At 43.6% G+C, this 17,845-nt stretch overlaps 1 protein-coding gene across 1 annotated transcript; it reads right to left on the reverse strand.

Annotated features, from left to right (window-relative positions):
* Window positions 1-11,235: 11,235 nt before the first annotated feature.
* Window positions 11,236-17,563, reverse strand: THAP1 (THAP domain containing 1). The gene is made up of 3 exons (XM_065656689.1): window positions 17,372-17,563; window positions 16,727-16,922; window positions 11,236-13,309 (listed from the first exon to the last, which is right to left on the reverse strand). Exons 1-3 carry the CDS (start codon window positions 17,440-17,442, stop codon window positions 12,851-12,853), a joined length of 726 nt encoding a protein of 241 aa, XP_065512761.1. The 5' UTR covers window positions 17,443-17,563; the 3' UTR covers window positions 11,236-12,850.
* Window positions 17,564-17,845: the final 282 nt, after the last annotated feature.

A 17,845-nucleotide genomic window follows, 5' to 3' on the forward strand; every position in this document is an offset into this window, starting at 1 on the left:
ACTGTCCTGGGGCAACTCCTCACATTCACTGCCTATGCAATAAGCCTGCTGCAAATGATATTTCAGACAGCCGACAGACTGGCTTCATAAGGTTTACAATGTTTTGAGGCTCTCAGCAAGCCCAGAGAATATGATACGTCAACTTCCAGATGCATCAGATAATCAGAAAAACCAAAAGGAGTTTTAAAAAAAAGGCGGCAGGAGCACAGAATGTTAGGGATTGTTAGGGATTGGAAGGGACCTCGAAAGATCATCTAGTCCAATCCCCCTGCCAGGGCAGGAACACCTAGGTGAGGTTACACAGGAAGGCGTCCAGGCGGGTTTTGAATGTCTCTAGAGAAGGAGAATCCACAACCTCCCTGGGCAGCCTGTTCCAGTGCTCCATCACCCTCACTGAGAAGAAGTTTCTTCTCAAATTTAAGTGGAACCTCTTGTGTTCCAGCTCGAACCCATTACCCCTTGTCTTACTGTTGGTTGTCACCGAGAAGAGCCTGGCTCCATCCTCGTGACACCCACCCTTTATATATTTATAAACATTGATGAGGTCACCCCTCAGTCTCCTCTTCTCCAAGCTAAAGAGACCCAGCTCCCTCAGCCTTTCCTCATAAGGGAGATGCTCCACTCCCTTCATCATCTTTGTGGCCCTGCGCTGGACTCTCTCCAGCAGTTCCCTGTCCTTCTTGAACTGAGGGGCCCAGAACTGGACACAATATTCCAGATGAGGTCTCACTAGGGCAGAGTAGAGGGGAAGGAGAACCTCTCTCGACCTACTAACCACCCCCCTTCTAATACACCCCAGGATGCCATTGGCCTTCTTGGCCACAAGGGCACAGTGCTGGCTCATGCTCATCCTGCTGTCCACCAGGACCCCCAGGTCCCTTTCCCCTACACTGCTCTCTAATAGGTCATTCCCCAACCTATACTGGAACCTGGGGTTGTTCCTGCCCAGATGCAAGACTCTACATTTTCCCTTGTTATATTTCATTAAATTTTTCCCCGCCCAACTCTCTAGCCTGTCCAGATCTCGCTGGATGGCAGCACAGCCCTCTGGCGTGGCAGCCACTCCTCCCAGCTTGGTGTCATCAGCAAACTTGCTGATAGTACACTCAATTCCCTCATCCAAGTCATTGATGAATATATTGAATAGTATTGGTCCCAGAACTGACCCTTGAGGCACTCCACTAGATACAGGCCTCCAACCAGACTCTGCCCCATTGACCACGACTCTCTGGCTTCTCTCCTTCAGCCAGTTTGCAGTCCACCTCACTACCCAATCATCCAGTCCACACTTCCTCAGTTTTGCCGTGAAGATGCTGTGGGAGACGGTGTCAAATGCTTTGCTGAAGTCAAGGTAGACCACATCCACTGCTCTGCCATCATCAATCCACCTTGTTACGTCTTCATAAAAGGCTATGAGGTTGGTCAAACACGACTTCCCCTTGGTGAAGCCATGTTGACTGTCCCTGATGACCCTCTTATCCTTGATATGTCTTAAGATGGCACCAAGGATAAGGTGTTCCATCACTTTCCCAGGGATGGAGGTGAGGCTGACCGGTCTATAGTTGCCCGGGTCCTCCTTCTTGCCCTTTTTGAAGACCGGAGTGACATTTGCTTTCCTCCAGTCCTCAGGCACCTCTCCCGTTTCCCAAGACTTGGCAAAGATGATGGAGAGTGGTCCAGCAATGACTTCAGCCAGCTCCCTCAGCACTCGCGGGTGCATCCCATCTGGACCCATGGATTTATGGATGTCCAGATTGCTTAACTGGTCCCTAACCCAGTCCTCATCAACTGAGGCAAACTCCTCCATTGCCCTGCCTTCCTCTGGGGCCTCAGGGGTACGGGGCTCCTCAGGACAGCCTTCGGCAGAGTAGACAGAGACAAAGAAGGCATTCAGTAATTCTGCCTTCTCTGTATCTTCTGTCACCAGGGCACCCACCCCATTCATCAGTGGGCCTACATTGCCTCTGGTGTTAGTTTTCTCTGCCACGTATTTGAAGAACCTCTTCCTGTTGTCCTTGACCCCTCTCGCCAGGTTTGACTCTAAGGAGGCCTTAGCTTTCCTAGTTGCCTCCCTACATCCTCTGACAACAGCATTATATTCTTCCCAAGTGGCCAGCCCCTCCTTCCATGATTTGTAAACCCTCCTCTTCCACTTGAGTTTGCCCAGCAGTTCCCTGTTTAACCACGCAGGTCTCCTGGCTCCCTTCCTTGACTTCCTGCGCATCGGGATGCACTGATCTTGAGCTTGGTAGAAGCAGTCCCTGAATGTTAACCAACTATCTTGGGCCCCTTTACCTTCAAGCAGCCTTGCCCACGGGATTTCCTCCAGCAATTGTTTGAAAAGGCCAAAGTTGGCCCTGCTGAAGTCCAGGGTTGCAATTCTGCTTGGTATTCTGTTCCTGTCACATGAGATCCTGAACTCCACCATTTCATGGTCACTGCAACCAAGGCAGCCCCCCACCTTTACTGCTTCAACCAGACCCTCCTTGTTAGCGAGGACGAGATCCAGCAGCGCACCTCTCCTAGTTGGCTCCTTCACCATTTGCATCAGAAAGTTATCGTCAATGCACTGGAGGAACCTCCTAGACTGAGGCTGGCTGGCTGAGTAGTCCTTCCAGCAAACATCAGGGTAGTTAAAATCCCCCATAACAACCAGAGCCTGTGACTGTGAGGCCACGCTCAGTTGCCTGTAGAAGGCCTCATCAACATCCTCACTCTGATCTTCAGAGCACTTCAGAGCACTTTCAAGAGCACTTCAGAGTTTAATTCCTCTACAGGTACTGAAGATGACAATTTGGCTAGGAACGCTATCAGACACCTTATTCACTCAGGTAAATAACCTTTTATCATTGCAGCTGTATTTTACCTTACCGTGATCTCATAGCAGCACAGCAGATGGTCACACTGCCATGGAACCCATCTCCCATTGTGACATGAGCAAACACTTTGCAGCTGACACCATATATGGCTTCATGACTTTGTTGACAAAGAATGATGCTGCTTAGTCTTGTCTGAGAAAATGACGCAGCACCATGAGAAAAACCCATAGTGGACTTTCCAACAATAAAACTATACCATTTTCAGCAATACAAACAAGAAATCCCAGCCTCATGGGACTCAGCAAGGCCTTGCTAAAAATGTTCAGAGATAGGCTTTCAGCATTTCAGCACAATCTGCTGATTTTTGTAGAAAGAAAGTTATGCCAGTGGTGAGGACATTGCTCAGAAAGCTCTCGGTTCCCCTGAGAACTGCTGAGCTCACTTTTATATCTCTTATATGTTGTCTCACACATAGGAATAAAGAGACAAGTAGAATGAAAATAAAAACTCAGCTTGAAAGCACAGAGAGTAAAACCCATTGAAATAATAAGCAAGCCTCCTCTTTCCTGAGGCCAAACACAGCCCTTAACCCCAAGCAATCTTCAGTTTCCAACAGAGTTTTGAATTTTTATCTCTTTGGCACATTTAGTAGTATGAAACAGTAGAAAGTTACAAGTCCATAATAAAAGGTAACTGCCCTACATTCCAAATACCTCAGTGCTCAATTGCTGACAAGCTCTGTAACTGAGCAGGTCAATGTCTCATTCCTGCAAATAAAAGATCAGAAAAGGCAAATGAGGTGAGAAGTACAAAAGTTTATATTTTGAAAGTATTAATAGAAAAGATCAAATGAATCTCTGGTAAAAGAGAAGAGTAATGCTGTAGATGAGCAAGGCAAGGCACACAAGAAAAAGTCAGAGAAAATGAGACAACATTCAGGATTAGAAAAGATTTCTAGTGGAGAGTAAAACCTTACTTCTACAGTCATATCTCATCACAGAGTTTATGGCTTCAGTAGACAGCATGCTCACAAGAATTTGTGGTGATTGTATTGTGAAAAAATAAGAAAAGCCAATATCATCTACTGCATGTGTAAGCTTCTATGACTGAAGAAATAAAAGGTGTTGAAGGGTGCTAGGTTTTTATTTGGTGTAGGATAGTGTAGGTTTCCAGTCTATCAGGCACATCACTCCAGGCCAATTGCAAAATTGGAGTGTGAAGTCCCCCCATTCTTCATTGAAGCTCTTCAGTTCATCACGTGGGCTGTCAATTAAAGTTAAGTTGCTATTTTGCACCCGCAGCTGGAGAAAATAATTTCTTGGTAACAGTCAAAACATTCTTCTGTTAGATGCCATTCTGTTCCTTATCTCCAAGGATGCCGCTCCCCTTATCTTCTAGCTTGAAGACTCTCTGGCCTTTTTTACTTAATGAAGCAGAAAGTTCAAAGGTTCATGGCTTGCAGAAGTTATGCTAAGCAAATTTACTCATGCTAAGTGAATTCTATATAACCAGTTTCTAAACAAGTTCTAGAAGAAGCAGTATATCACATAATTCAATAAGCTAAGGCAGTCCGTTCCCTAAGAGTTGGTTTCAGCTGGGATAAAGATAATTTTCTTCATAGTAGCTAGTATGGGGCTATGTTTTGGATTTGTGCTGGCAAGTGTTGATAACACACTTTTAGTTATTGCTGAGCAGTGCTTACACAGAGTCAAGGCCCTTTCTGCTTCTCACACCACCCCACCAGTAAGTAGGCTGGGGGTTGCACAAAAAGTTGGGAGGGGACACAGCTGAGACAACTGACCCCGACTGACCAAAGGGATATTTCATACCATAGGACATCATGCACAGTATATAATACTGAGTGAAGAAGAAGGAAGTGGGGGAATGTTCATAGTGACGGCATTTGTCTTCCCAAGTAACTGTTAAACGTGATGGAACACTGCCTTCCTGGAGATGGCTGAACACCTGCCTGGGGAAGTAGTGGGAAGCACTGAATGAATTCTTTATTTTGCTTTGTTTGTGTGTGCGGCTTTTGCTTTATTTCTTAAACTGTCTTTATCTCAACCCATGAGTTTTCTCACTTTTACTCTTCTGATTCTCTCCTCCGTCCCATGGGGGCTGGGGAGGGAGGGGATGGGAGGGGAATGAGTGAGTGGCTGTCTGGTGATTAGTTGCCATTTGGGGTTAAACCATGACAACATGTCAATTACTTGACAGCTACTAAGCTGGTATATCATGGAGCAAAAAATGTAAATCATAACAACCTTAGTAGAGAGGCCAAGAGGTAAATGTCAACATTGATGGAAGAAAGGTTATCAGCAGAGTGATACTATTAGGTTAATTATGTCATCTTAAGCTTGCTTGAACATTTGAGTGTAAAAGATATTGTATATATATATGTTTTTAGTTATATGAAAAGTTAGCATCAGGAAATCCAATTTTGTCAGCTGACGGCAGTATCAAAGAAAGATAACTCCACTGATACTACAACTATGGTTTATGTGTGTGTGTATTTTTAATAGTTTACTTCAAAATAACTAGAGTTCCTCAAGCTGAAATAGCCACGTGCACATTTACCTGAGAGGACAGACACGTTTCCTATTATGCATGACCAGGAGATTTCCATGCTGTAGTACCTGCAGTGCAGAACTTGCCCAGTTCCTCACCATGCTGGACATATAAATGAACTGAGCAATTTCAGTCCCCTGTCAGTCAAAGAAAATTAAGCTAATAAAAAGATTTTCCTGTCTGGACTCAGAAAGAGAGAAATGAAGATAAGAACTGAATGTACATATAGACTACAGAATTTGAGGTTATCGATAAATAGATTCTTTTTGAGTTCTTGGACATAACACCACAAATATTTATTCATCTGGCAGTTACTCCTGGAGTCCTTCAGAAACCGGCACCACAAAATCACTTGATAAGACATCATATCAGCTCAGGACACCTGAGCCTGAAAGTGTAGTTCAAGCTTAAAATATTAGAAATGGAAAAATTTATCAGTAAGGCCAGCCTCTGTGGCCTGAGCTCATGCGGCATAGGCTCTAGCAAGATCAGAAGACTCCACCTTGGTGTCTCACAGCCAGCCTGGGGACAACCTCTCTCCATTTAGAGTTTCTTTGCATGCAGTTGTCATTCCTCTGGACCCAACAGCGTCACCATCAGTGAACTGATAAATGAGGACTCTTATCCTATCAATATAAGCGAAAAGAAGAAAAAGAAACCCACAAAAAAATAGAGAACTCTGGATGGAGCTGTGAAAGTGGGGATGAGGTTTCTGTGGTTATCCTAAACCTCACAGTGCAGGTGAAAGTCTTGGGATTTCTTAAGCCCAGATCAAGATCCCTTCCTCTGAACACAAAAAAGTACTAGTCCTGAAAATTCTATCCTTTCTGAGCCACGGATCCAGACTGTAAAGCACCTGTGGCCAAAAAAGTTCACTTCTTCCTGCAAAAGACATGCATGAGGACACTCGTGAAAAGAGACAGTGTTGGGGTGTGACTGACCTCTGCAATGGAAGAAGGCCCAGAAGAGATGAGCAAGAATGATGAGCTCAGGGAAGAATGTAAGGAATAGCAACAAATTGTCATAAAAAAGCTAAAATTATCTCAACACAAGGGGGACCAGATGGTAACCTTTGTTTTAGGTATACAGCTCTGTTGCTCAGTCATCAGATAGCACAAACAGCTTTCCCCGAAATAATTAGTCAAAAGTAATCTTTTCCTGAGCTAGCCAGACCAGTGTAAGAGGAGAGTCTGTATGTGACTCAGCCCAACATAGAGTATAAAAAATGAACAACTCATAAAATCAGCTTGGAAAAGAAAAATGGGCTTGAGCTGGGTTTAACCCACATATTCCTTCCCCGCAACTGGGGGGACACAGTGTCACGATGGTAAGCATTTAGAGACCAGTAATGGGAACTTGCATGGCATGTTTGTATTGTGATTCCCCTGAATATGGCAATTGTTATACTGTGCTTGTGTTGCAATCTCAGTAAATCGCTGTATCAGCCTGCTAAATCAAAGTCCTAGGTACATCTGTGAGAAGCTAACTGGCTAGGGAGTACTGGACTCTGGCTGGGGGCTGGTAAATGACCCCAAGATGAAAGAAGAAACCATTACTGAAGGCAAGACTTCCTCCTTTTTCTGGATGGTCAGATGGTCTCAGGTCACTCGACTGAAGATCTCCCAGTAGAAAAACACATCTTTCACAGACTCAAATACTGAAGATTGGTTCATCTGTAGATGATTAATACAGCCACAGACTCTGAACCTTTAATAGTCACATCCAGTGAAATCTGAAAGGAAATTAAAAGACTGCTTGATTTACAAAAGCCCTCCCTGAGTTTAAAACAAACAAACCAACACCACACACAAACAAAAAATACAACACGAACAAAACAAAAAACCACGCCTGACTAGCCTCATGGTATTTTCCACGCTCCTCCCTAACTAAAAGACCTTTTAATATACCACTAGAACCAATTAAGAAGCAAAGACAATCACTTTTTGAGAGGTTCTAGGCCTTACAGTCTCTTTTCCCTGTACAATGGGAGGAACCAGATACAATAGGATCACTAGATCATTTTGCATGACAGGGAATAAAAGGCTTGATACTCAGTGCTAAATGAACTAGCAGTAGCAGGACTGTGGAGACATTTAATTGGTGCCACCCTTCCCCATCTTCCCCACTCTCGCCAGCATGCGAGACTCCATTCATTCAGGCAGTGTGGTATGCATGTCTGAATGGCATCAGGTGATGAAGGGGAGCCTGCAACACTGCCCAGCAGTGGAGAAGAGAGGCTTTACCTCAGGAGTTCAAGCTCTTGAGAAACAGAACTTACAATAGATGCTGCACAGTAGCACTCTGTTCTCTGATCCCTACAGGTCACAGTTCAGGCTGAGCAGCTGCAAAGAGGGAGCAGGAGAGATACAGTGCCACTGGCAGCTTAAACACTTTACATAATGCTTGGGACTGATGTAACTTTTGGGAAGTGTCTGACTAAGATCAAGTTTCCTTAGTTTTATGCTTCTAGCACACAGGCTGTGTAGTTTGCCTCTGTCAGGTTCTGTTTTGTGGGTGCTGGAAATATTTGTACTGCCCTGCTCCTTCTGTGTGTGACTTTATTTTTTGACTTCTCTGTGTAAAGGCCATAATCAATAGCATTCACACTGTGGAGTCAGTGTGTATATTTATGCACACTTGTAGGCACAATGTAGGCAGCATGAGGGTGTATTCAGTCATATCTGGCATTTGTGTAGTAAGAATGCTGCAGAAGGCATATTTAGTTGTCCTTCATTCGTGTGTCTTTTGAGTTCTCTGATGCAACATTCAGAAGGTCATCAGTTTGCAATAACGAATGACACTGTCTTACTATAGTTGGAGACAGGCTCTGCCAAGGCTGATCCTTGGATTGAGAAGGCACAATCAAAACTTTGAGAAGGATGAGAAGATAACCACTTTCTATAAAGGTCATGGAGCTTTAGAGGTAAATTCCTCTCAAGAGAAGTTCTTGAAAATTTCCTTCTGAGTAACTGATTTATGCTTTCTTTGACTTAAGAGTATTTAGGCTGACTTTCCTTTGGAAACTGTTTCAAGTTATTCATAGTGGGTTAAACCACAACTTTTCAACACATTTTTTCTGCACTCTTTTAAACTCTTTCAGTCTACATAAGACCATAAGGCCTTCTGCCCAATTAGCACAATAAAATGCTGCAGTTCCATCAAGAGGTCTCTATAAGAAGATAACATTTCCATTGAAAGCATTGAACATGCAGAAAGAAAAATCTGTAATAGCAATTACTGTCATCATCATATTTTTGAATCATGTGTCCTGTTTTGCTCTCTCATTGATTAATAAAGCATTATCATGGGTAAAGTATGGCAAATAACCTGCTATGCTTAAGCCAGCAGGAGTTACAGACCTGAATTTGCAGTCATGACAGACTGTAAGCATCAATGTACTTCAGCAGGTTGCGTTTCAGTTGTTAAAATTAGACAACAGCTCAAAACATCCCTTTCCACCCTGCCAAACCCATCTGGTAAAGGTGTAAGCCAACAGGAAACAGATAAGCCTATAGACTAAAACCTAAAACAGATCTCAGGGCAACTAGGAATAACTGCCTAGTTCCAGAGAAGCATGTAGTAGAAGTCTTTTGAAATGGACTTAGAAACTGTCGTGGCTTTAGTTTTACCCAAGCAACTTCTTTGCTTTCCTTCTTCCTACTTTCAAACTGGGATTTGCTTTGCATTTTCTTCAGATGTGAGAGAACTCCTTCAAAATTCACGCAGGTCACCTGTACCCTAAACCCTATATAGAGCTGAAGGAAAATGAAATCTGAGCAAGATGGGAAATCTAATACTTTGCAGAGGTGTATGGACAAAAAAACTAAACACTACACACAGGCCGGGTACTCTACCACAGTGAAAGGGAAACTGGGGCAACAGGGGGAAGTAAGCCAACACTTCTCTTTTGAGAATTGGCTCTATTTTCTGCCTGTTGAAGCACCAGCCCAGTTCAAAACAAATCTCTCTGTCCAGATTTTAAGGATGGAACATTTTTGCCAGTTTGGCTACTTTCTAACTTCTTTGAATTGTTTGCTTTATAAAATAGGGTTCAGTGAAGTGCAGTTACATGCATTTAAACAAATCTCGGCTACTTCATGCATAGACAAACACATGCCATTCTGCATTTCCACTTCTGCATTCTTAATTCCCAAACACTTTTTTCAGAGGTGCTTATGAAATCGCCACTATGTCCAGGTACCAGTTGTAGCCATTACAAACAGTAAGTGATGCAGCTCTTTTTTTACAGCTGCTTGTGTGAATGTAACCCATCCCACTTTACAAAAAGAAGGAACTTGAACAAATGCTTGGGGAACTTATTTGGCTTATTAATTTTACATGAAAATCTAGAACTCCTTTCCTAGCCAGGTCGGTAGCAAGACCGCCTTCATCTTCTCTTTCTATATTGCTATCAACCAGAGACTGCAGTATAGTGTAGGGCAGGGCACAGTGCAGGAAAAGTCAACTGCTGAAAGACAACCAGTTGTTTCATGCCAGCCTTTTTTCCCCCACTTCAGACCTCTGCAACATTGACAGCCTTCATGGGCCTACCAGAGTCCACACCTAGCCCTAGACATAGCAAGGAGTTTTTTAAAGAGTTGCTGCAGGAGAAATTCAAGCCCATTGCCAGAATGGACTGCATCTCTTAGAAAAAATGTTTAATGATAGGAAAGGAAGCATCAGCAATTGGGGAGCAGTCCCCTTTTCTACCTGGTATTACAGAAACCCCCAAGACGAGCAATAATCCCCCCTCTCAATGGAAAGAACATTTACTTGAGTCAGTCATTAAACCAACTTCACCGACATGAGAAGCTTAAACACACAAGAACTCTACACACCAGCCATCTTTCAGTGTGCCCTAAAGATATCTGGCTGACTCACTTTTGCTGGGATGCTTTTCTGGATTTTTAAGAAGCTAATATACCCCAAGGGAGGGCCTGACAAGCACAGCAGCCAGAGTATAAGGTTGGAGGAGACAGGAATCGCTGGCCAGGGTGGAAGGAAACAGTGCTGAACCTTCAGAGTATGAAGTTACCTTTATATTTTCAGAAGCAGCTGATGTAATGCAACACCTCATTGCAGCCAGAGGAGAGGACTCCCCAGGGAGGTAGTCATAGCTCCGAGTCTGTCAATATTCAAGAAGAGACCACACAACACCCTTGGACACACGGTGCAAACTGTGGGGTTGTCATATGCAGGGACAGGAGTTGGACTCGATGATCCTTGTGGGTCTCTTCCAACTCTAGACATTCTATGATTCTATGACTTATTTCTCCCCAACCCCAGCTCCTGGCCCTGCCTGTTTTTCATCTCAGATCTAATACTGTTGGTCTTCCTCTGCCTCTCTGCTATGACCCAAATCTGCTGGTTTAGTGAGCTGAATTGCCTCACAGAATGGTGCAACCAGCACCAGAACTGCTGCAGATAAGAAGGGTGGTAATGGGAGTACACAGCCAAATAGTGGGGCAAAGATGGGGATGCAGGAGCACCCCAGCAACAGGAGCATGCTATTGCAGCAACCCACCATGCCTCTGAAGTCACACTTTAAATTCCTGGAGAGTAAGAAGAGAGGGTGTTTAGCAGAGAAAACAGAAACAATCTGCTATCTGGCCACACATGCCAGCAGCATAAGAACTGTTGTTTAAATGTCTTTTCCTTGTCACTTTTTGAATTCGAGCTTTTGCAAATTCATTTTAAGTACAAAGTGTAACAGCAACAACAATCAGGAACACCGCCAGAAAAATCCAGCATCTAAACCAGGGAACTACTTTAGAAAAAGATACAAAATGTCAAGCTGGTTTTGGCAAAGTCCTGTGAAAAGAGAGAGAGCAGTTAAAAATCTCACACCATTTGCTTTTTATTTTTAACCAGGTATACTAAATGTACACAAAAGGATGCATCAACATTTTTGTTCACCTTAAGTATACGAAATGGTAGGGAAAATAGATTCATGGCATGAGTGAGGTCAGAAGTACCAAGACGGGTTCGAAGCACTCCAAAATGTCATGCTAACAGGATATTAAGAGAAGCTTTTAAAGCCATCACCAACAGGGCTGGATTAGTATCAGAGCTAGAATCCACGCTACACACAAGTTTGACATGGACTGAGAAAAGTAATTTTCCTCACGTCTAATATATCCAGGAATTTCAGCTGTGAAGGCTACAGTAGGATTTGCATGATGCTATTTTCTCTGATTTTGAATTATCTGAAAGTAAGTGCAAAATGCTACACTATTTTGCCATTCTAAATTAATTTTTAGAGAGAGTCTTAATAAGGGTGAAGGAGAGGCAGTAGCATTTGAGATATTAAAAACCAGTCTAGCACCAAACAACTCCCAAAGTTTAATTCTGTAACTGCCCTTTGGCAGATGCCTTTTAGGGAGCAGATTGAAAAAAAAAATAAAAATAAAAAAAAAATCACAGTATACTGCAAATGCCTGATACTCTGGAAAAGTAAAAAAACTTCAGGTCCTGAACCTACACATGGTTGAGATGTGCGTTAAGACCAACAATTTCAAAGATAAGGACAATATTCTACCCATTACAGTGTTTATGAGAATATCACATTCCAGCATATTGGAGACTGTATATTATCAGGGTACTTTTGAAAAGCAGCCACCCTAAACAGTACACTGCTTTCTTGATTCTACCAACAGTCCAATAACATATATGTTCAGTGCAGTACTAGCACTTCAGGAGAATTTTTAATTGCCCTCAAAACAAAAGCTCTCACCAACTATGCTGATGAATTCTCCTCCTCTCCCTCACAACACACACGTGGTAAAAGGTTACTCCAAAAGAACAGGTTTGTTTAGATACTTCAAAGAGATCCAGGAATTAGACTTTTTTCAGTGCTTTGAAGGCACAGCAAACTATGGTTGGAAGTTTTCACAGGCTGAAATGTTTACCTTATCTTTCTCTCTTTCTGCAGTACTTCAGGTGTACTCAGCTGGCCTAATTCTGCTCTTTCTGAAATCAGTGAAAACTACTTCCTAGGGATCACCAAAGGCAATATTAAGTGCCTTGACAAAGCTTCACACTAAGTCTACAACAACCTCAACTTCACTCTCAGCCAGATTCAATTCCCCATCCCCTGTAAGCATAAGACAGTCTTTGCAAAACAACAACAAAAACAAAACCCCAAAACAAACAAAAAAAAACCCAAACAAAAACTCCAAACAAACAGATTTAAAATGTATTCAACCTTGCATCCTTTCCTTCTGTAAAGCAATTCAGATTTTATAAACTAAATGCATATTCTAATTCCGAGATGCTTGCATTTTCAATATAGTAGAAGTGTATCAAACTGAAATTACAATGAAGAAAATATGTGATCTCATTTGTATGAGTGCATATTTACTGGTTTAGAATTCTGGAGAGTCTTACACACAGAACTAGAGAGCATTTAGTTTTTTAAACTAAATTTCTTGGCCTAGCAAAGTGAAAATGGATGTTCATGACTTCTAGGCAGGTACTTCTACAACTTCGAAATAGTCATTGGGCAGAATCACATAGCCTTTTCCTGCCAATATGTCCTTTTCTTTCTGAAACTGAACGATCTCCCTCAGTTTTTCAATTTGTCTTTCCTGACGTCGGCATCGCTGCTGCGCTGTCTTGAGCTTCTTCCGTAGTTTTTCAACTTGTTCTTCCAGTTGTTGAATTCTTTTTCGCTGATGAACTGTATCCTCTACAGTATAGTTGTGATCACAAAATACAGCAAGATTGCTAGGGGTCTGGAGAGGAGGCATCAATAATCCAATACTTGGATCTACAAATCTGGTATCTATTTGAGACAAATGAAAAGAAGGAGTTGATGGAGATGGTGGTAGTACTGGAGCTGCTGGTGGTGGTGGTGGTGGCGGCGGTGGCGGTGGAGGAGGGGGTGGTAGTGGATCTTCTGGCTGTTCTGCAAATTCTTCAGACTAGAAACAAGAAAAAACTACATTTTTAACATTGTTTACAACACAATCTCCTTACTACAGCCCCAGAATAACATAAACAACCAGCACTAAAATTAATAATATAAATTTCAAAACCTACTTTTTCAAAATTGACAATTCTGGGCCTGTTTTGTCTGGCTTCTCAACTGGAGGTATTTTTAAGCAGCTTCGTTTTCAGGGCTTTGATGTCTCAAATAAATAAAAAAACTGAAGAATGTAGAAATTACTCTCACTTGAAGACTTAGGTCCAATATATATCCACGATTAGCTAAGAAGCAAGACCACAGGCTGCAGTTCCATAAAACGGAGTTCAGCTGACTAATAGCTCATCACCGCCATCCCATTCCCCTTTGTCTGTCGTTCTTTCTCCTGCATCTTACCTTTATATACTTAGAACATGTCAGCTAACTTAATCAAAAACATAGCAGAAGAGGATAATCTTCTGCTAAGGTAAAATAAGGGTCACCTACTGAGGGTTCTGACAAGCTGGCAGATCAGAGAAGCAGACACAGCAAGGCCCACCTCTCAACAACTGCAAGGGACTGTGTCACTGGTTTGGAGCCGCAGCATTAGAGTTTGGTTTCAAGAGGCATGATGAGCCAAAATAAACAGCTCTTCAACAGCAAAGCAGTCCTCCCAGCTCTGGTATTTACTCTTTGCTCAAACATAGTAAGATGCTAAGATGACAGAAAGCTCTTCATTCTCCTTCCATCACTGCAGAAATCTTCTGCCCTTTATTACAAGTCGAAGCAATGCAAGACAAGGTATGATCTACACCTGTGCTGCTATGTGGAAGGAGTGAGAAACAGGACTGCATGGCTGGCAGATGGGATGGAGAAGGGAGAAGTGTGATTCTCCCTTCTGGAAGCTGCAGAGTATTGACTGGCTCAACTCCACACAAAACTGCAGTCTTTATCATACTGCTCTCAATAGGTTCACTTGTACAGTTCAGGACAACACAGATCCCTCACCACTTGAGTATGGGCCAGGGCAGCAAATCAGATTCTTTGTGCCCCAAACAAATGTAGTATATTTAAGAAATGCTTCTGTCCACATGACGATTAAAAATGCACCGTTTAAACAAAAGAGCATGTACATTGCCTGTCAAAAAGAATGCCTACGACATTCTCAGTGAAAGAGGCACTGAATCAATTTTCTAACTACTCACCTGTTGCCAGTACAGCATGTTTCAAAAAGATGGACCCAATAATATGTGTATACTGCTTTGAAATTGGGTCCATCTTTTTGAAATACCCTGTATTATTACTACACATAAAATCATGAGGACAGGGACAATGTTGACTATAAAAGCAGCTGACAATCCTCATCATCTAAATATCAAGCTCATCAGATCTGTCATTAACTTCCTCGACTTAAAATGCAAGCAAGCTAATACTTGATACTGGGGGGTCTAGATATCCCTCTTGTAGAAGCTATAACACTTGGCAGATAGTAACTGAGAAGGCAGTTTTGTGTCTGCTGTTGAAGGGAAGGTTCATATGCGCTCAAATATTACTGAATACTTTAAAGTACACAACCAGCCAACTACCACTCTTATTTCTCATTTATAAGAAATTGCTTCTAACAGTGTGCCTACCTAACTCACACATAAGTATTCTAAAGAGTTTGATGCTATCAGCTACCACTTTCAAACTTTACTGCTAGAAAAACTACAAGGCAAAGATGTAATGAGCAAAGAGAAATTCACGCTTGTCAGAAGCACAAGCCAAAAGAGGAACATTGTCGGACAGCTAAATTCACGCAGACACTTCTATTTGCAGCTTATCCAGCACATGCCATCTCTGGTATCACTGACACACTTTAAGTGAATTCTAACTACTTATTACAGCCAATAAATGGTTCTCCTAATTCACAGGAAAAAGAAGGTATTTCAGAGTACATAATCCAAAAGATAAAAATCTGTATTTCAAAATCAGTGTGGATTCAATTCCAAAACAACCACTACTATTCTTTGTTATTATGCTATTAAATGAACTGCCACATGTCTTCAAGAAAAAGTGCAGTGAGTCAAACAGGAATAGCATTAAATCCTTCTCCACAATTAAAAGGCACTCTTTTGTGTTTTTGCAGATCCAGGCATGATAATGAAATGGAGAATGTGGCTCATCACTAATCCTGCTGCACCAAATCACACTTTTGCAGATAACCCTAAACACCCACTCAACTTTAAGACTGTAAAAAAAATTTGCAACCATTTCACACATGACAAAGAAAATGTGTGTTTTACAGAGAGCAGGGAAGCATAATCAAACAGAAAACTTAACGCAGCCATATTTACCTGGAAATTATCTGTCTTTCCTTATATACCTTCTACTTATATTCTCTTCTCTGTCACTAGCCACTTTTCATTTTTCAAATACATTTCCTTTTTGTCTCTGCATCAAATCCAATATTGTATATAAAAAGTAAACAAGCCAAAGTCTCAGTTTTCCTCTGTGCCCTTCATCCCACTACAGTCTTTCACGCCCTAGCCCTATCATATCCATTCTCTCCTTTGCCACTTCCTCTAGAGCAAAGTGGCAAGATGTAACATTTTATATCCTTTATAAAAGCTAAGAATCAATCTTTTCCATTCTTGTATTGCAGTTATTACATTAAGAAGAATGAACTCATAACTGACTTGCATCTCACAGTAAGCTGCTTTAGCAGCACAGTAAAGGGAACAATACATCTCACAAGAAACTACCATCAGAAGTTCAGAGGCAGAAGTTAAGGACCAGTCTGGCAACTTACAGGGTAACTGTTAATGCAAAAGAAAGGTAGTTTCAGCACAGATAGGTAGCAGGTGCAGCTACTTTTCTGCCCCTCTGTTTCACCCTGCAAAGCCAGAGGAACAGAGATGTTTAGAGAGGATAGTTAAGTTTCAGAACTAAGGTCCATCACCTCTTTAACATTAGTAGTAGCCACCAGTCAGCATGGGAGAGTACAGTGCAATTTTCAAGTATTATCGAAGGCTCTCTAAGACTCCAAATCTGACACAAATACAGTTGAATAACTTAACAACAGGGCCATACTTTCATACTTTGCCTCTGTTCCATTTAATTCAGCACAAGGTTTTAAGCTCAAGTTATGCTGCTCAGGCTTCTGTGCATGCACACAAGAGTAGACTATAGCCACTGCAATGCCGCACAATGCTCTACGTGCTCCAGAGCCTCAAACAGCCTACATCTCTGCTCTTGTCAAAGCAAATGAGAACAGCTGTTGGACATGTTTCAAGCACCACAACCCTCCACATGTCTCCAGATGCACAAGCCCAGCAGGTATCCTTCACAACCTGCACCTCTTCCACGCTGCTCTGCTACTTTAAGCCCCTGATAGGCTAATACGAGCAACTGACATGCATTCCAGTATCTTAAACTACAATAGCTTTGGGTTTACCTTTTCACTGGGCTCAGTATAACAAAATATTGTGGGTACAGCATTTTCTTTCAGAAGCTTGTTGTTGCATTCCCTCTTAAAGCAATCAGGAGTAAAGTGTTCCGAACAAATGCTGCTATACTTAGTTGGCTTGAAGTTTTTTCTTTTAACAGCAGCTTCCCATTTCTTGCAAAGATCAGGTCTTGTAAGAGGAAACCTGTAAATAAGAAGTACTTTCAGCTTTTCTGGAAAGGTTTTTAACGTGAGGTCGGGTTACGGCTAAGCACTGCTGCGACTGACTGCACGACCGCTTGTTTTTTCCTCTGACGGGCTCATCCGAGCCAAACTCCTCCTGTCAACACGGACTGTGCGCGGGATCTCAGCCCTTTGGACACCCGGGAGGGGTCCCCCCTCTCCCTGAAAAAGGCAGCAAAAAGCGTACAGGCCCGCGGCTTTCCCTAGCGAGACCCTCGGGGACACGGAAAGCGAGGCGCTCGGAGTCCGCGGCGGCTGACCCCTCGGCCGCCGCGAGAGACCGCTCCGCGCCGCCTTACGCGCCACGGGCGCGTCCCTCTACACCTCCCCCCAGACCCTGTGCGCGCCGAGCGCCAGCGGCCTGGCCCCGCCCCCTCCACGGCCCGGCCCCGCCCCGCCGCCCGCGCTTACTTGTGGAAGGAGATGGGCTTCTCTTTGTCGTATCGGTTCCGGCAGCGGTAGGCGGAACAGGACTGCACCATCCTGGCTCCCCGCCCCCGCCGCGGCCCAGCGTCGGGGAGACGAGCTCGCGGGCGCCGTTAATTTAGCGCCGGGCGCCCATCGCCTCCTTCCCCTCCCCCCCACCCGTGACCCTCCGAGAGGGAGAGGAACGGGACGCGGCCTCTCCCAATTCCAAGATGGCGGCGCCAGCTTCAGCGCAAGTCTCGCGGTGGCTGCGCGCACCGCGCTCGCCCATTGGTGGGTCTGCGCGTGGGGGCGGAGCCTCTCCTGCGAGCCCTCCAATCGGGCCGCAGCCTGCGAGCGCGAGGGATGTTCCCCCCAGTCCGCCCCCTTGCCAGCGGCCGTACCCCGCCCGCCTTCTGCTGCATCTGGGCAACGGGGGCAGTGGCGCCCAGGCATCGCCTTCCCCAGTCCTGCACGGGC

Source organism: Caloenas nicobarica, chromosome Z (genome assembly GCF_036013445.1).
Source record: "Caloenas nicobarica isolate bCalNic1 chromosome Z, bCalNic1.hap1, whole genome shotgun sequence".
Classification (NCBI taxonomy): domain Eukaryota; kingdom Metazoa; phylum Chordata; class Aves; order Columbiformes; family Columbidae; genus Caloenas; species Caloenas nicobarica.

Bases quoted from the DNA above. Each gene is read 5' to 3' on its own strand.
- THAP1 (XM_065656689.1), bottom strand. From the start codon at position 17,442: ATGGTGCAGTCCTGTTCCGCCTACCGCTGCCGGAACCGATACGACAAA. The intron at 16,923-17,371 runs GTAAGCGCGGGC...TCTTATTTACAG, and splicing joins AAGCCCATCTCCTTCCACAA to GTTTCCTCTTACAAGACCTG. The intron at 13,310-16,726 runs GTAAACCCAAAG...TCTTGTTTCTAG, and splicing joins ATACTGAGCCCAGTGAAAAG to TCTGAAGAATTTGCAGAACA.